The sequence below is a fragment of the Polypterus senegalus genome, chromosome 9 (genome assembly GCF_016835505.1).
Source record: "Polypterus senegalus isolate Bchr_013 chromosome 9, ASM1683550v1, whole genome shotgun sequence".
NCBI classification, from domain to species: domain Eukaryota; kingdom Metazoa; phylum Chordata; class Cladistia; order Polypteriformes; family Polypteridae; genus Polypterus; species Polypterus senegalus.
The window spans coordinates 89,027,454-89,045,401 of record NC_053162.1 but is presented as its reverse complement, the minus strand read 5'-3'; the positions used below and the strand labels follow the sequence as shown (position 1 = coordinate 89,045,401).

Here is a 17,948-nt window from a genome sequence, read left to right as displayed (position 1 = left end):
AAACAGGCATGATTTATAACCAATTATAAAACTCTCCGATACATGAAAATGTTCTTACTAGCTCTTTCATATGATCATTTGATTTAAAAACATGACTGCAAATAGAAATATGTTAGGCAAGCTATTTTATCTGTCATTAGGCCTTTAGTCTAGGGGATTTATTATTCATTTATTGTTCAATGTCGGCTGTTTTGTCCTGTACCCTTTTATCTGTGTCTTGTTTCTTCAGTCTGTGTATAGCAGATGAAATATCAGGATTGATACAATTCCATACCATTTAGGATATGAGTTACTTGTATTGTAAAAGTCTTCTTTAAGATGAAGAAAGTAAACTAGTAGTAGTGATTGGATTTTTGGATATCTTAATAAACACTAATCACTTACAGCAAAAGCATCTAATGCTTGCAGAAAATATTGACTTTGTTCCATAAACCTATAACATTATCCTGTATTTTGAGTAAATTAAAACATCCAATAGTACCAAAGCAGTTCACATAGCTAACTGATTTTGTAACACAGCTGCAAATTCTCCAATCCAGATAAATTTGATTCAGCTGCAACAGTGTAAATGCACCTTTTGTTTGAGCTTTATTCTCAACAAAGAGGAATCTGTTCCAATGGAGTGCTAAACAGGTTTTGTTATCTTTTCATTTACTCAAACATAAACCATTAAGTAAATCTGTACCTTTCTAAATGATTTCCAACCACTACTTCCTTCAGTTCTACTATGTTAATGTGCCTTAGTTTGAGAAGCAAATTGATCTCTCGTAGACTGCTGATGGGAATGCCTACAAAGGTAACAAAGTAAAAGAACTCTTAACCACCACTAGTAATATTTGAGACAAGTCAAACACACTGATATATGTTAGGACTGACCAAATAAATAAATCCAGCTAAATGCTTTCAAAGCAGTAGAATTTAAAAAAAATATTTAGAAATGAATATAATGCACTCTTGAAGTTTAAGAACCACACAAATTGAAAAATATAAAAGTTAGTTACTGCTAGTTTCATAATGGCTTATGTGAAAATGTCAATTACAAGAATACATTCTACCATTTTTTAAATCACTGTTCATTAAAACAGAGTGGCTATGGGATTGTAATAAATGTACCACAGCATAAAATAAAAGATTTCCAGCTACTAACAATATGATGCTTAGTCTTCATTCACACTAATAAGTAATCACCAACAAATGTTAACGTTTTTCATTTGTGTAAAGATTGCTGCATGTATTTCTATTGCACTTTTGAATTACTTACTACAAACTCATAATAAACATTTCAAATACGAAACAGAGAGGTCACCTGATGTTTAAGCATTAGCAATGTTTCAGATTTTCCTATTCAGGCTCCTATCCTGTAGAACTGTCCTGGTCAGAAAATGGCACCCCAGCAACTACCAACAGCAGCCTGTCTCATATCTCATCTTTGTCTTTGTCACATTCACCAAGCTAAAACCTACCAATCTTTGGATTGTGGCAAACATGTGCCTCTAGAAACGTTTGAGTGAGCAACTCTGATAGGTTTCAAGACTTAGGCTTGAAAAATACAAATAATAATAATAATAATAATACTTTGAAAGCACCAAAATATTTCTTCAATGCATTGAATGGTATGGCCTCTATGGTGGAAAATAAGCTCTGGGCTCCTGGATCAGGTACTAGATACCTGAAAGTTAAATGTTTATTACGTTCAAGAACTGCGTGCTGGAGATCCCAAGGGAATTTTCTGTCTTGCTTTCTTTTCACCTTGTAAAAAACTGATTTAATTACGACTCAGATTTAAACCATCTATAGACTCTTTCATTCTAGACTACACTGACAATTGACATAAGTGGACATACAGTATAGGAAAAAGGTTGAGGAATTTAAAATATGTGGGGACAATCATCTTGGAATGGACATTACCAACACAAATAAGTTGGTGGAGGGCTTCTAGTATGAAAGCACTCTTGCCAATATCGCTGACTGAATTTGCTTTTATTAAAATTGTGCTGGACTGGCCTAAATCCTGATTATTAACAATGGTGTTCAAATAGCTAACTCTAACAATCCTTTTACATGTTTTCATTTACCTACAAAAAAAAAATCTTTTATATTTGTTGACTGCATTTCATACTACATCCATCTCCTCAAACCATTAATACAGGGTGCGGTTGCAGGGCAGCTAGAGCCTATCCAGCAAGCATCACAAATAATGTAGGAACAATCCTTGAAAAGGGCGCACACACAGGGACAACTTAGCAATGTCAGTTCACCTAACCTGCATGTCTTTGGACTGTGCAGGGAAACCAGAGAAGTGGGAGCACACAGAGGAAACCCATGTAATCATAGGGAGAACATGCTAATTCCATGCAAGGTACATCCAGGAAATTAACCCTGGTGCCGCCGCATTTTTTTTTACCATTTTGCAAAACAAATTATTGTAAGAAGCACCAAACTTTGGTTATTTTTTTTCCTCTCTGTAATCAGATACAACCCATGACCATATTCCCTGTGAAAAACAAACAACCTTCTTCTTCTTTTGGCTGCTCACATTAGGGGTTGCCACAACAGTTCTTCTTCTTCCATATCTTCCTGTTATCTCTATCCTTAGCATCCTTCTCCCAATATACCCAGCATCTCTCCTCTGCACATGTCCAAACCAACACAATCTCGCCTCTCTAGCTTTGTCTCCAAACTGTCCTACCTGAGCCGACCCTCTAATGTACTCATTTCTAATCCTGTCCATCCTTGTCACACCCAATGCAAATCATAACATCTTTAATTCTGCCACCTCCAGCTCTGTCTCCTGTTTTTTGGTCAGTGCCACCATCTCCAACCCATATAACATAACTGATTTCACTACCATCCTGTATAATGTAGAAAAATCAGACAATAGGCAAAATATTATTACAGCACTCTTTATACATTTATTCAATAAAAAGATCAATGCAAACAACAAAACTGAGCAATCAAAAACTATGACCAAATTCTGGCTTTATCAACAGAAGATCCTTCTAACACACAATATTTTTTTATGAATGATGAGTACTTCTCAAAATCTTACCATCTTTTTCTTTGTCCATGCGCACTTTCTTTAAAGCAACTATCTCTCCACTTTTGGTGTCCCGCGCTCTATCTGTCAAGTTAAAATACATTTTTTTTACAAACTGGAATTCAATTTAAATTTGCAAAAAAAAATCAAAACAGTAAAAAAAACATAACACAAGATACTGACATTAACAGTAAAGAATTAACAAATACACTGGTTTCTTGGTTACTTTCAAAGACTGATTATTGCATCACAATTTGATACATAAAATATGCAGGTCAAACGAAGATCATCCATCTACCCATTACGTGAACCTACTTTCTTCCATTAAAAAAATGCTGGTAGCCGCAAACTATCATATGAGACTCTAACTCAAAGTAGAGACTAAATTAGACCAATACAGGGTACATTCTCACCAAAATCATTTAGAGTCATTAGCCAATATGGAAGTATGTTATTGGACTGTGGAAGAAAACCAGGGAGCACTGAAGGAAGATGACTAACTAATTCAAGGGCAGAAATATTAGGATCATAAGAAATACTTTCCATTAATTAATTCAAGCTACTTGGTGAACCACTAATTACACCGTGGGTTTATGCATTGCACTGGATAATGTTGGAGAAATTAGTGAAACTTTTCTGGAAAGAAAATTACTATTTATAATATTTAAACTGTGAACCTTTACAATGATGCTAATAACTTGTCATTTTACTTAGCCCCTGAAAATGTACTTTGTCCACTAATGTCTTGGGGTTTGCTTAAGAATTACCTGAATGTAATTAGTTCAAATAAAATGTGGCAATTACAAGTCTATATTGGCTATGCATGTTTTTGCTCCTATCTATAATGGACATATGGTTTCATAAACTATGTCTAAGTTATACAAACAAGCATAGTTGCTTCTAATTTATAGAAGTATGCTGCACTATACTATACTCAAAAATATGTATGATGTCAGAAGTGTGAGCTAAAAGCAGTTCATAATAGAAACAATTTTAGTTTTATGAACTTTGGATGATGGCACAACAGCACTTCTTATAACCCTTGTTCCTAAGTTACACAAGCATGCCTCACTATAGCCTCCTGACTCTAATATAAGAAGCATATGCGCTATGAATACACTTTTCAAACACAAGAAATTAACTTGCAATTAAGGCAATTTTGTCTTGGAGACAGGATGACTACCTCATACCTAGACCAGTTTTATAAGATCAGAAAAGATCCAAGAATGCTCTGACTTACTGCTGACACTTCAAGCAACAAAAGAAATGGTCTGCCTGTGCAAAACTAAACATCTAACAGTACTAGATTTTATGGTGTTCACACATTGTTTTTGTGTTATCATACTGTCTATTTGAATAATATTTAATAAATGTATCTTCTTCATATGCCTGGTCTGGTGCTCTGTCTAATCGCATGGAGTTAGAAATGTAAGAAATGGGAAATACTGAACTATATTCTGTTAAGGCCCACACAATAAACAATGTAAAGGCAAACAGGGTCACCCTAGGACCTAACCATAACAAAATATATAAATTCTTTATTGCACATACATGTAGAGCATAACATCACAGCAAAATGTTCTTTAAAATGTATAAGAAGTTCCTAATTAAGTTGTTATTTTGGATATTTAAGATATTTGTAAGATGAACTGATAACGATATTGGCAGTACAAGATACAGAGTACCATAAATACTTACACACAATTCCATATGTCCCCTCTCCAATTCTATTTAGCTTCTCGAATTCTTTCACACTCCTGCAGTTTCCAAGCTGCAACAATATTAAAACCATAAATAAACACGTTATGTCCTTATGTATGTAAACCAGATGCATCCTAGCTTACAGGTGGAAGTTGCCTGCTCTTCTTTTTCTCCTTGATGCAGATGAGGTTTGAATTTATATTAACGTTTTTTTTAGTTACCAGTTCTAATGATCAAAATAAATATATCCCTCATAATCAGAGTAATATAAACGAATGCATGTTATCCCTTTGCAACTTTGTGTAAATAAACCAATACCATACAAGATGAAAATGCTAATTATGAGAACATTATAAAAAAATGCAATTTGTTCCCATTAAGAATTTCTACCGTGAATTAAGTCTCTCTGTTCTCCTTAGAAAATCATTTCTCTTCATTACTTGAAAGAGGATACTGTAAAATAATGGTACTGTAAAATAATTTTCTTGTAACTGACTCTTTCATTTGACGTCGTCTATTACAAACCAACATTCTGCAGACGCTATATAACATTCCAGGTGACGACTGTGAGAAATATTTACTACTATAGTAAATATACAAAAATGTGTCGTTTCCTTTTAACACGATATACAAGTCAGTACCGCATGGGAAACTACAAGCAACCTTAGTGATCTTTTGGCTGTTTGTTTGACTATCACGTTAAACTGAAATGAATAATACTGATATTACGTTATATATTTTTTTTTATTTTATCGTGTGTGTTTAATGTACACCTACATATAGTACAATACACACATGACAATTCTGCAAAACATACCCTAAAATATGATTCCTGTGCAAAATATGCAGTTATCTAGTTCATTTACTGAGGAGATCAATTTAAATTACAACTTGAAAAATTGTTGTGTTTTGTTTTTAACTTACTCTGTCTTGTTGGGACACAATACAGGTTCGCTGGCTTTTGATAGACCTTAGTCGTATGATATCCTGATCCGTCTCTGTCGACTCCGACATATCTGTGCACAGCAGCGCTATGTGTTACTAACTAACTTGAAAAAATCCGAAATATTAGAAAACCATATCAAAAAATTACACAGCATCACCCACATACAAACACTGGTCCTGTATTTCTTAGAGTCTCATTCCGATAGGCTGAAAACTCGGAGTCGAATGGTTTGGTTGGACGACTATTGACATTTCCAGTGTTGCTTAGAATTCTAAGTTCCAGCAGGCTTCACGTGTGTAAGCGGTTTCTTTTGTGGAAGGAGCGCATGGTAATGGCTATATTAAGTACTGTATTACAAACACGCATTTATGCATCAAGTAATACATGCCGAAACTGGTGAAAGGATACATGTCGAATAGTAGGATGATTGTTAACTTTTAAGTTTCTTTAAAACTCATCAAACGAATTTTATTGACGTGACAAATGTATTCGCGTCGTATCAACATTTAACTAGTAGATAAATGTGTAGTTATTGTGTTAAATGAATCATTACTGCTGTGCTGAGTAGTGCATTTGAGTGTCAGCGGCTGCAGACTTGTCGCTTTTACATTTTTTCAGCTCCTCCTTCCGCGAGTGGTAGGGGTTGAAAGAAAAAGCTAAAAGTGGAGCTATGATAAACGTTCTGGTGCACAGATTAAGTCACTAATGTGAAAGGCAATTATATATAATTAATAATAATAATACGCAGCAAATTAATTGCAGCGATAGGATTCATTTTCAGGAGCTCAAAGGGCAGGTTTTGGAGCTGCGAGTCGGTAGGACAAATCAACACTACTACGAATATATTCAGCCCAGAAACATAACGGTAACGTTACCTTTCGATTCCCTGTTGGTTACTGGATAACCTCACGTACATTTTAAGAGATCAGACGGCATAAATGCATATAATTTATTTTACATTACTATATTAAATCATAACATTTTTATTAACAAAACTAACATCTACTTATCTTATACTTTCTTTTAAAAATGAGATTCGAATTTTTGTGTTCAGAACTTCAACATACAGGTATGTCTTTCATTGAAAACAATTAAGAATTCTCTAACTTCGCCGTAGCAGCACAGGTGTAAAGGGCTGTTGAGCTCAGAGCCCTATACTTCTAGGAGCGAATAGCTTCAGGAAGCTGCCAGCACCCAAACATGTCATGTACATACCGTGTATAAGCATATTTTGCCAGTCAACTACGTCACGATGTGTTTGGGCGTGGCCTGAGATTGTCCCGCCTTACACCTCACATGACTGTCACGCCCCCGGTCGGGCTACAACCCGGAAGAGGAAAAAAGTCTGGGTCATATTTACAGGAAGAAGTGTTAGATCGTGTGATTTGGTAGAAGTACTTACGAAACGTTGCTAATTGTTTCTTTTGTTATAGCCACTAAAATCTTCAGAGATGGATGGTAAGTTGTATACATTTTGAGGGAGACCAGTTGCGTCTGCTGGTTGTTAACGCTGACGGTGGAATACAGTATAAAAGGTAGAATGCATAAAAGTTTACAGGAATACACCTAAAACATACCACCGTTAGGATGGAATTTACTCGTAACACGGAGAGTTTAATTTTGGTTGAGATAGTTCTTGTCTTTGTGATGCCAAACAAATTGTCAACACAAATTACATATTGTATGTCTGATTATTGCCTTCATTGGAAAGGTTGGCAACAAAAGTAGAAATGAGCAGTCATTTTTAAAGTGTTCGTCAAAATACTGTTATTATGTGCTTAAACGTATTTACTGACGGAAGTATATGTAATTTGATCTAGTTACTTCTTTGCGTGTACGATGAAGTCAGAGCTAAGGTTTGGCACTCCTTGTATTCCAGGAAGTGTGAGCAGCGAAGTGGGAGGCACTTGCCGGTGGCAGAGGGTGCGGCTTGACCCCACTGTAGATTGAGTCGTTTCTGATATTTTCATTTCGGTAAACCAGTTATGGCCATAAAGAGAACCTTTGAAGCATCAGTTCATCATCCTTGCTGCACTGATGTAAAAAGACGGATTTCATATATTATTTAATACAGAAGCTAATATGATTTCAGCGGTTGCTAAAGGACTCATTCCCTTCAGGCATTTCACCCTAAGATTAATAATTACTTTTAAAAATGAAGCAGAGAATTTTGTCTCACAAAAGTTTAACATATTTATATGTCTAACAATTATGTTTATATTTGTTAACTGTGACCCTCCGCTTAAAAAACAGATTAGAAAATCAATAAATTATTATAAACAGTATATGTTTAAGCAAGTAATTCCATGTTCACCTCAAGAGAGACACATCTTTATATAAACTGTCAATCTCTTAAATAAAACAAATATTGAAAGCTGAATATGATTTATATTTTTAGTTGAAAATAAAGTTACAAACATAAAAATTATCTGGTATCTCTTTTCATCTTTGCAGATACATTGTTTCAGCTAAGGGTGAGTAAAACTCTTGTGCATATATATATATATACTGATATGCAGATTTTCATTGTTTCATTTGGCTACAGGTACTGCAGAAAAAAATATGAAAACTGAGAGTACAGTACTGCTTTTTTCTTTAAATTTCCCAGCACTATTGTTGTTATAGACAGGCAGTTTACAATTGGTGTCGCAAAGGGTGACATATTCTTCAGTTTTATTCTTATAAACAATTGTGAAACAGTTTATGTAAAGCACAGGATCTCCTTCTTTTACAACATGCTACAGGGCTGTGTAGCCCTGTGCTGTTGAATCTGTTTATCCTTCGTCAAACAAAGGTAAGAAACTGGATTTAGTGTAGGATTTATATGTCTTCTATACCAGTTCACTGGCTTTTTAAGATTTTGAAATGTAACTTCTCTTTAGATAAGGAGTTCAATTTGGTTGTCATTTTTCTGAAATGATCTAAATGTAATGACATTCTGTAATAGGTCTCAATTATGTACATCAGCTATAGCTCTTCAAAACATCAAGGCAGAGTTCCTTCTCATTGTATGAGTGACGTAACACATTAGTAATTAATTTCTCTTCTGTAGATAGTTAAAATATAGCATTTTAATAAAGATCATAATTTGTTTCTAATACTTTCAAAAGAGAATTGAGTAGATGTATGCTATGAACATAAGGGTTACTGTAGATTAATTATTGTATTTGCCCTCAGCATCTAAAGACATACACCATCTTGGGCCCCATTAAAATAAGCCCATGTGAAAAAGGGGCATGGAAGTTATTGCTTGGCTTTGAAATCATGTTGGGAACCAGTACTTTATCTGCAGTATGTAAAGTGTACTGTTATGAAAGGTTTCCTCAACAGTTTTAAACTAAAGTTACACTAAACACTGCAGGTCTCAAAATGTTTCAGCACAGATAATGTTCATTCTTCCACTTGGGGAGAGAAAAAGGTTTTAGATTACATTTCATGAAAGCCAAGTAATTAGCTCCCATCTTCCAAGCCACCAGTTTTAAAATATTACTTAAATCACAGTGATACCATACAGTATGTTGAGATTTTTGACCAAACGGATGCTATATTCACTTTCACTCACTGATGGCTTTCGGATATCATTAAGAGAGATTTGATTGTGACACACTAGGTTATCAGATTGTACTGTCCCAACATTACTGGCCATTAGACAAGTGGTACTTAGAAGAATTGATAAGTCAATTATCTCGCTTCCTGAAAGTAGGGAGAGTAGGAAGTGAATAAATCCCTTGATGATGTTAATGTCAAAACCCTGCATTCCCCAAAGGCCCTTAATAAAACATTTTTTCCTAATATAAAACATCCTGGAATTTTGGATCGATACAGGATGTAAGGTTCTCTTGCCCTTGTAAAATACAAATATACTGTACTGCACTTAGATGACTGACTGACTCAGTCTTCTGTATATGAAGCATGGTCATAATAATGTTTGGTTTTTGCAATTAAACATTTTTTATGTTCTCATATTTATACAGGTTAAGTATCCTTAACATGAAATGACTGGGATCAGAAATTTTTCAGATTTTGCAATACTGGGGGGCTCTGCCCTCTGCTTGCTTTGCTTGCCAACCCCCGAGCAGGCACTACACGCTAGCCACTTTACAGATGTGCTGCTCGCGTATGGGGAAGCGGATGTACAATTTAAACAGATTGTTATTTTCACAGGAATTGTTACATATGCGCAATAGAACTATTTTACATTACAGCAAGTAATTGACCATAGTAAAAATATACTAAAACGTAATAAATTGAAAGAAAATTATGTTTCATGTTGCATTAGAGGTATTCGTTGACTTATGTTTTCCGTTCTGTTTGGCTTTGAAATTAACACACAAATACTTTTTACACTTACAATTTTACTGCAAAACTTCAGTAAAAACAATTTTTTGAATTAACTTTTCCTTGTTTGTACTTACATCGTGACAACGCAATGTATAACTTCCCGTGAGTGAATATTGTTTCTTTCTCTCTAATAAATAAAATTACTTTTTCAGATGTTTGTCACTGTGATTTGTTAATTGTCCTAGCCAAAGCTATTGTAACGGGAAACTGTAAACATTTTAATATGAATGGCATATCAATATCTTTTGGTATCTAATGTTATTCGCACAAGATGTACTACATTACCTTTCTTGTCACCTGTTAAAATTTTACATGTCATTTTACATGACAATTTTCACGTTAATTCGTTTCACTTCTTTGTTTCTCTGTGCTAGGATTGCCTGTGTACTCAGTTCTTCTGTTGATAACCCTTCGGGATGAAATTCATCAATAAGATTTGGACATATGTCTCTTACTGGGAAATTAAAGTGAGGAAAACGTAAACATTTATAAGAGTTGAGATTGTAGGAACTGTGTCTGTCAAAAGCATTCACACTAATGAAAGGCGAGAGGACCATGGTTGAAAATGGTTGAGAGGAGGGCGGGACTTGAAAAAATCTCTTGGCAATAGTCTCGTCTCAAGATTTTCTTTTATAATAGAGAGATATGCATAATGAGATATCTTTTTAGCACCAGTGATTAAGTAGGAAAATGCAGCCAGACCAGCTAAATGACGACTTGCACGTATAATCTATACTAATAAAAGGCAAAGCCCTCACTGACTGACTGACTGACTCATCACTAATTCTCCAACTTCCCATGTAGGTAGAAGGCTGAAATTTGGCAGGCTCATTCCTTACAGCTTACTTACAAAAGTTAGGCAGGTTTCATTTCAAAATTCTACGCGTAACGGTCATTACTGGAACCTACTTACGTACATATATATGGCCATAGCCTGCAGCTCGGTCGCCGTGTGAGGCGGAGTTGCGTCCCGCATCATCACACCACCCACGTAATTGAGTGCCTGCCCATATAAGGCCGTCCGTCAGCAGCAATCCAATAGACACGCTGCCGCTAAATATTCGTGAGTGAAGGACTGTGCTTATGCAAACGAAGATGAGATGGTCAGGGATAGACTAGTGTTTGGCACAAACTCAGCAAAAGTGCGAGAGAAATTTTACGTGCCGGGTCTTAGCTAACATTGAATAAAGTCGTGGACATCGCAAGATCACATGAGATAGCACAAGCAGAGCTGAGAACCTTCGATGCATGTACTCCGAGTGGCTCACATGAGCTGATTGTGAACGCAGTACACAGAGAACAAGCAAGAGCTCCAAAGAGCGCTGAACAAAAAACGCATTACACAATTGAGAAGGCAGCAAAAGAATATGAAGCAAGTGGCGTATACAAGCATATTCATAAGTGCAGCTACTGCGGAAACAAAGCACACCGTGGAAAAAGTCAATGTCCAACTAAAGGAAGACAGTGTAAAAAATGTGGTAAATTGAACCAATTTGCTATAGTTTGCAGGACTGGGAAAGGTAAACCCGTGCATGCAGTGTGTGGTGTCTCAGATAAAGAGGAAGACGAGCTGTTTATTGATGCAGTAAGAGAGGAACAACCCTATGAAGCTGAACAAGCCTTTGAGGACATATCAATAGGAAAGCATGGTGTAAAGCTTAAGTTTAAATTAAGTTCATAGACACGCTGGCGTTTGTCATGCCTAAGGCGAATGCGATATTCACGATATACAAGTTCAATAAGAAGACGCAGGGTATGAGAGACTTTTGATCACTTTGTAACGGAGTTAAAATTGCTGGTGAAGGACTGTGTTTATGCAAACGAATAGGAAAGCAAGGTGTAAAGCTTAACTTTAAATTAAGTTCATAGACACGCTGCCGCTGGCCTTTGTCATGCCAAGAGATCGTGTTTGTGGAGGGATGATGAGTTAAGGCGGGTGGGGGAGTCACGTCATCATCTCCCCTCCCATTCACGTCATTTCATTTCGCTCCACAGCTGACGCGGTCTTGCCATTCTTTTTCCTTAGTGTTTAGTCCTCTCTCCTTTACTGATTTATGTAAAGGAGAGTTAAGATCCGAGGGACTGTGTTTGTGGAGGGATTGAGAATTAAGGCGGGTGGGGGAGTCATGTCATCATCTCCCCTCCCATTCACCTCATTTCATTCACTTCATTTCGCTCCGAGCTGAGCTCCGCAGCTAACGCGGTCTTGCGGAAACAACTTCGTGATGCTGCCGCCAAATACTTGCAGAAAAATCCACAAGTTAATAGACACGCTGTCACTAGAGTTTCTCCACACTCTGAATCCTCCAGGCACTCCTGAGCATAATCTAATTTTGAAGGTTGGGACACCAATAATATTACTGAAAAACTTACAGCCACAGAAACTTTGTAACGGCAAGAGGCTTCAGGTCACGTGTCTGCAAAAGAACCTAATTGAGGCAACTATTATTACTGGCAGTTGCACAGGGGAGAGAGTTTTTATTCCTCGTATCCTTGGTATACCCTCTGATCTCCCATTTCAATTCCAATGCCTCCAATTTCCAGTAAGGCTCTGCTTCGCGATGACAATTAACAAGTCTCAGGGACAGACCCTACAAAAGGTTGCCATTGATTTGAGGCAAGATTGCTTTTCACATGGCCAACTATACGTTGCATGCTCAAGAGTAAGCTTGCACAGCTTAGTCATATTACAACCAGAGTGTTGAACTGACAACGTGGTATACAAAGAGATCCTTAACAAATAATTATTTTTTTTTTTATTATATTTTCCCTCAGTTTAAAAAGGTTTACTTTTCTTCTTAATAAAAATTTAAAAGCAGTAATTCGCCGCTGCAAAGCTTGGGTGTTTTGCTAATCTATACTAATAAAAGGCAAAGCCCTCACGGACTGACTGACTCACTCACTCATCACTAATTCTCCAACTTCCCGTGTAGGTAGAAGGCTGAAATTTGGCAGGCTCATTCCTTACAGCCTACTTACAAAAGTTAAGCAGGTTTCATGTAGAAATTTTACGCGTAACGGTCATAACGGTTGACAACGTCCACCATGTTAAACTTTCTTATTTATGGCCCCATCTTCATGAAATTTGGTTGGTGGCTTCCCAGCGCTAACCGAAACCAATGTATGTACTTATTTTGGTGGTATGACGCCACTGTCCCCGCCATATTGAACTTTCCAACGGTCTTTGTTACCTATGGGCCCATCTTCAAGAAATTTGGTACGCGGGTTCCCAATGTTAACTGAATCCTACTTGCGTACATATATACATCCATAGCCTGCAGCTTGGTCGCCATGTGAGGCGGCGTTGGATCCCCCATCCCTACACCTTCCACGTTGTTGGCTGCCTGCCTACATAAGGCCGTCTGTTGCTCCGGTCTCTTCATTCCCTTCCTTGCTTCGCCACGGTATTCACGTCTCCCTGCTGATAACTACAGCCTTTTTATTTAATCCACGGCTTCTCCGCTGTTTTATTGTTCGTTTATTACGATTATAGTTATTGTATAGGTATTTTGGACTTAGTTTACATTGTTCAGGTACCCATTTCCTTTATCGTTCCAACCGTTCCCCCATTAACATATCTATCGGGGTGATCACCATCGATCAAAGAAGTGTTACTTACCGAGTGGTTTCCATGCCCGGAGATGGCACCTACCTTCTCTGTGTTACATATTGCACGGCCATATCAGGCTCACTCTTGATATCCAGAGGAATGTTGTGTCTTAATGTATTGAATGACTGGGACAGGTTCAAGGTGTGGACTGATGACGGTACAGGAGATAATTATACTACACAGGAGCACTATAAGAGTGAAATGCTTAAGCCCTTCACCTATGGTTCTGCATGTGAGTTGATGGCTGCCGCTGAATAGTTCAGTTGTCGCTTTCAAGTGTACCGAAATGGCCAAATATTTTACACCTTTGGACAACTGCTAATGCCTCTTAAATATCTTAGACTCACAGGTGACGATTTTAGTAGTGGACACTTGATGTTTATGAATGTTTAAACTCTCAAAAGCTGGATGCCAAGTTATCGATGAAACCGGTTGTATGCTTACAACGCTTGACAGATGCCGAATGTCACTTCAACACAACAAGTCCTGCAAATACTAACGTAATTGAAACAAACCATGAAACTCAAACCGATTATGACAACAGCAATCCAAGCTGTGAGATCTGAGGCAAGATTGCTTTTCACATGGCCAACTGTACGTTGCATGCTCAAGAGTAAGCTCAGCACACAGCTTGGTCATATTACAACTGGAGGGCTGGACTGACAACGTGGCATACAAAGAGATCCTTCACAAATAATTATTGGTACAGTCATGTGAAAACATTAGGACACCCTTTGAAAGCATGTGGTTTTTTGTAACATTTTTAATAAATGGTTATTTCATCTCCGTTTCAACAATACAGAGAGATTAAAGTAATCCAACTAAACAAAGAAAACTGAAGAAAAGTCTTTTCAAGATCTTCTGTAAATGTCATTCTACAAAAATGCCTATTCTAACTGAGGAAAAAGATAGGACACCCTCACATGTATTCCCTCTTAAATTGGCTCAGATCTCACACAGGTATATCACACCAGGTGCACATAATTAGTAGATCGTTACTCTGCATGTTGAATGAGGCTTGCCCTATTTAAACCTCAGACATTTAGTTTGGTGTGCTCCTGACTGTTGAAGTGAGAGTGAGCACCATGGTGAGAACAAAAGAGCTGTCAGAGGACTTCAGAAAAAAGATTGTAGCAGCCTATGAGTCTGGGAAGGGATTTAAAAAGATCTCAAAAGATTTTGAAATCAGCCATTCCACTGTCCGGAAGATAGTCTACAAGTGGAGGGCTTTCAAAACAACTGCCAACATGCCCAGGACTGGTCGCCCCAGCAAGTTCACCCCAAGAGCAGACCGCAAGATGCTAAAAGAGGTCTCCAAAAACCCTAAAGTGTCATCTCGAGAACTACAGCAGGCTCTGGCTACTGTTGATGTAGAAGTACATGCCTCTACAATCAGAAAGAGACTGTACAAGTTTAACTTGCATGGGAGGTGTGCAAGGAGGAAACCTTTGCTTTCCAAGAGAAACATCGAGGCCAGACTGACATTTGCCAGAGATAAAGTTGACAAAGACCAGGACTTCTGGAATAATGTTCTTTGGACAGATGAGTCCAAAATTGAATTATTTGGACACAACAGCAGAGGACATGTTTGGCGTAAACCAAACACAGCATTCCAAGAAAAGAACCTCATACCAACTGTGAAGCATGGAGGTGGAAGTGTCATGGTTTGGGGCTGCTTTGCTGCAGCAGGACCTGGTCAGCTCACCATCATAGAATCCACGATGAATTCTACTGTGTATCAGAAGGTGCTTGAAGAACATGTGAGACCATCAGTTAGAAAATTAAAGCTGAAGCGGAACTGGACCATGCAACATGACAATGACCCAAAACATACTAGTAAATCAACCAAAGATTGGCTGAAAAGAAGAAATGGAGAGTCCTGGAATGGCCAAGTCAAAGTCCAGATTTGAATCCCATTGAGATGCTGTGGGGTGACTTGAAAAGGGCTGTACGTGCAAGAAACCCCTCAAACATCTCACAGCTGAAAAAGTTCTGCATTGAGGAGTGGGGTAAAATTTCCTCAGACCGATGTCGAAGACTGGTAGATGGCTACAAGAACCGTCTCACTGCAGTTATTTCAGCCAAAGGAGGTAACACTCGCTATTAGGGGCAAGGGTGTCCTATCTTTTTCCTCAGTTAGAATAGGCATTTTTGTAGAATGACATTTACAGAAGATCTTGAAAAGACTTTTCCTCAGTTTTCTTTGTTTAGTTGGATTACTTTAATCTCTCTGTATTGTTGAAACGGAGATGAAATAACCATTTATTAAAAATGTTACAAAAAACCACATGCTTTCAAAGGGTGTCCTAATGTTTTCACATGACTGTATATTTTCCCTCAGTTTAAAAAGGTTTACTTTTCTTCTTAATAAAAATTTTAAGGCAGTACTTCGCCACTGCGAAGCGCGGGTATTTTGCTAGTAATACATATCACCGAGTCGTTATTAAAATGGTGCATGGATGTGACAAACATATTAAACCTTAAAAGTGATGAATATGATATACTGACTGTATTTTAGTTCTCTTTTAAGAGGACCATGCTGTGTATTTGCACTGAAGAGCTTTTCTGTTTTTTCATCAGGTTTATATTGGCTACTTGTCATTCAGGAGACTGTCAGGCATGTCAATAATATCTCAACTAACCTTCAATCCATCAGTCAACTGTCCTAAAAATCATTAACCAACTGATGAATTGCTATACCATATATTCTCATGTATAAGTCAGGTCTTGAAACCTGAAAAATTGATCATAAAATCAGACCCTGACTTATACACCCATTCAAAAATGCGACACTTAATATATGCGACTCCAATCTTGCACCAGTTTCTCAGATGCATCGAATTTTGTTAGAGCAGCGCAGTTACCAGTTTCTTTCCGTTGTAGATAACGGATGCCCTTACGATAAAGGTGTAAGAGGGTGTGAAATACACAAAACAGTGCAAACGTCACTTCAGAGTAGTTCAGGTATTACCGTCCCGAAGGCGCAGAGGTTAGGAGCATGTGCTGATACAATGCATTGCCACACCCACAGAGAATAAAAAGGCACTGTGCTTCGTGGTTACTCTCTCAGGTGGGCACTAGCATATCATAATCCCTTGTACCAATAGCACAAGTTTTCCGCCTTCAACTTATACAACCAACATTATAAAATACCAGAAATTATACTATAAAATCAAGTCCCGACATCTCCGCGGGAGAACTTATCTGCGAGTATGTACAGTATTTAGTTTTCATATGGCATGGATTTACATACATAAAACCTAATGTGTTTCTGTGAGCATAAATAAATTACGGACATAACAAGGCAATTTGCAGCAGTGTCCAGTTTTCCTAACATAATTGCAATTTACTGAACTCCTATTGTAATAAAGGCACCTAGCGAGAATATTTTTGCTATGCATTCATTTTTAGACTTTCATTTAGTTGACTCCATAATAGTTGGCATACATAATACATGAACAAAAACTATTATATAAATTAAGAGACAACACTTTTTTTTTTTTTTAATAAATATTTTTAAGTGACTGGTACTTTGCCATACAAATATCTTTAATACAGTTGCAGTCCACACCCAGTCACCAATTCTTACCTAAGCAATGATACTGAAAAATGTTATTTTTGGAAAACATATTAGAATCTAACTCTGTCCCAAGGTACTTTTGTCATGTGCATTCTTGTAATGAACATGCTTGATAGTTTGAGTTTCTATAGAACGAGTATTGTACTACTCTACATTGATTCCCTATGTTTTCTTTCATTTTTAAGCTTTCCGCCTTTGTAGTCTGCTTTTTGTCCTTATCAAGGTAAACTAATCACTTGCATTGGGAGCCACTTAAATTTTCTCTTTGTTGCTTTTAGAGTGCAATAGTCTGAGATAATATATGTGCTCAGTTGCATCATTCGGTGTGTTTGTTGTGGGAAACCAGCTTTCTGTAGAGAGTAGTTCGAAGTCCTGCCTTTTGTTTCTTGATTCTGTCATATTCAGTATATTTTATTTGTGCACAAAGTGTGGTGTAAATTGTGCTAAGTCCTGCAGCTATGTTTACCCATGCAGAATGCTTAATTAGTAATGTAAAGAATTGCTTTCAAAAGAAATGGTAAAGTATAAAAGTATGGTAAAAATCCAAAAGTGCAGCTTTATACAGTGGCTTGCAAAAGTATTGCAAGTAACTTTTCCACATTTTGTCACATTACAGCCACAAACATGAATCAATTTCATTGGAATTCCACGTGAAAGACCAATACAAAGTGGTGTACATGTGAGAAGTGGAACGAAAAATCATACATGATTCCAAACATTTTTTTACAAATAA

General features: G+C 37.1%; 2 protein-coding genes across 6 annotated transcripts in view; one reads left to right on the top strand and one right to left on the bottom strand.

Moving 5' to 3' along the window:
- Positions 1-17,948, bottom strand: part of cdk10 (cyclin-dependent kinase 10) — a 105,642-nt gene that overhangs the window by 16,215 nt on the left and 71,479 nt on the right. Inside the window, exons 1-5 of one of the 5 annotated variants that reach the window (XM_039763445.1) lie at positions 5,846-6,681; positions 5,663-5,754; positions 4,736-4,808; positions 3,050-3,121; positions 686-788 (exon numbers count right to left, since the gene is read on the bottom strand). In XM_039763445.1, coding sequence (XP_039619379.1) covers positions 686-788; positions 3,050-3,121; positions 4,736-4,808; positions 5,663-5,752 — 338 coding nt within the window. In that variant the 5' untranslated portion in view covers positions 5,753-5,754; positions 5,846-6,681. Of the gene's footprint in view, positions 1-685; positions 789-3,049; positions 3,122-4,735; positions 4,809-5,662; positions 6,682-6,751; positions 6,869-6,899; positions 6,919-17,948 lie in introns of those variants that run through there. The other 4 variants (XM_039763448.1, XM_039763446.1, XM_039763444.1 and 1 more) reach the window with 4 other exon arrangements.
- The window catches only part of chmp1a (charged multivesicular body protein 1A), a 46,477-nt gene continuing 35,546 nt past the window's right edge, over positions 7,018-17,948 (top strand). Inside the window, exons 1-2 of the mRNA XM_039763449.1 lie at positions 7,018-7,142; positions 8,139-8,158. Coding sequence (XP_039619383.1) covers positions 7,136-7,142; positions 8,139-8,158 — 27 coding nt within the window. The 5' untranslated portion in view covers positions 7,018-7,135. The remainder of the gene's footprint in view (positions 7,143-8,138; positions 8,159-17,948) is intronic.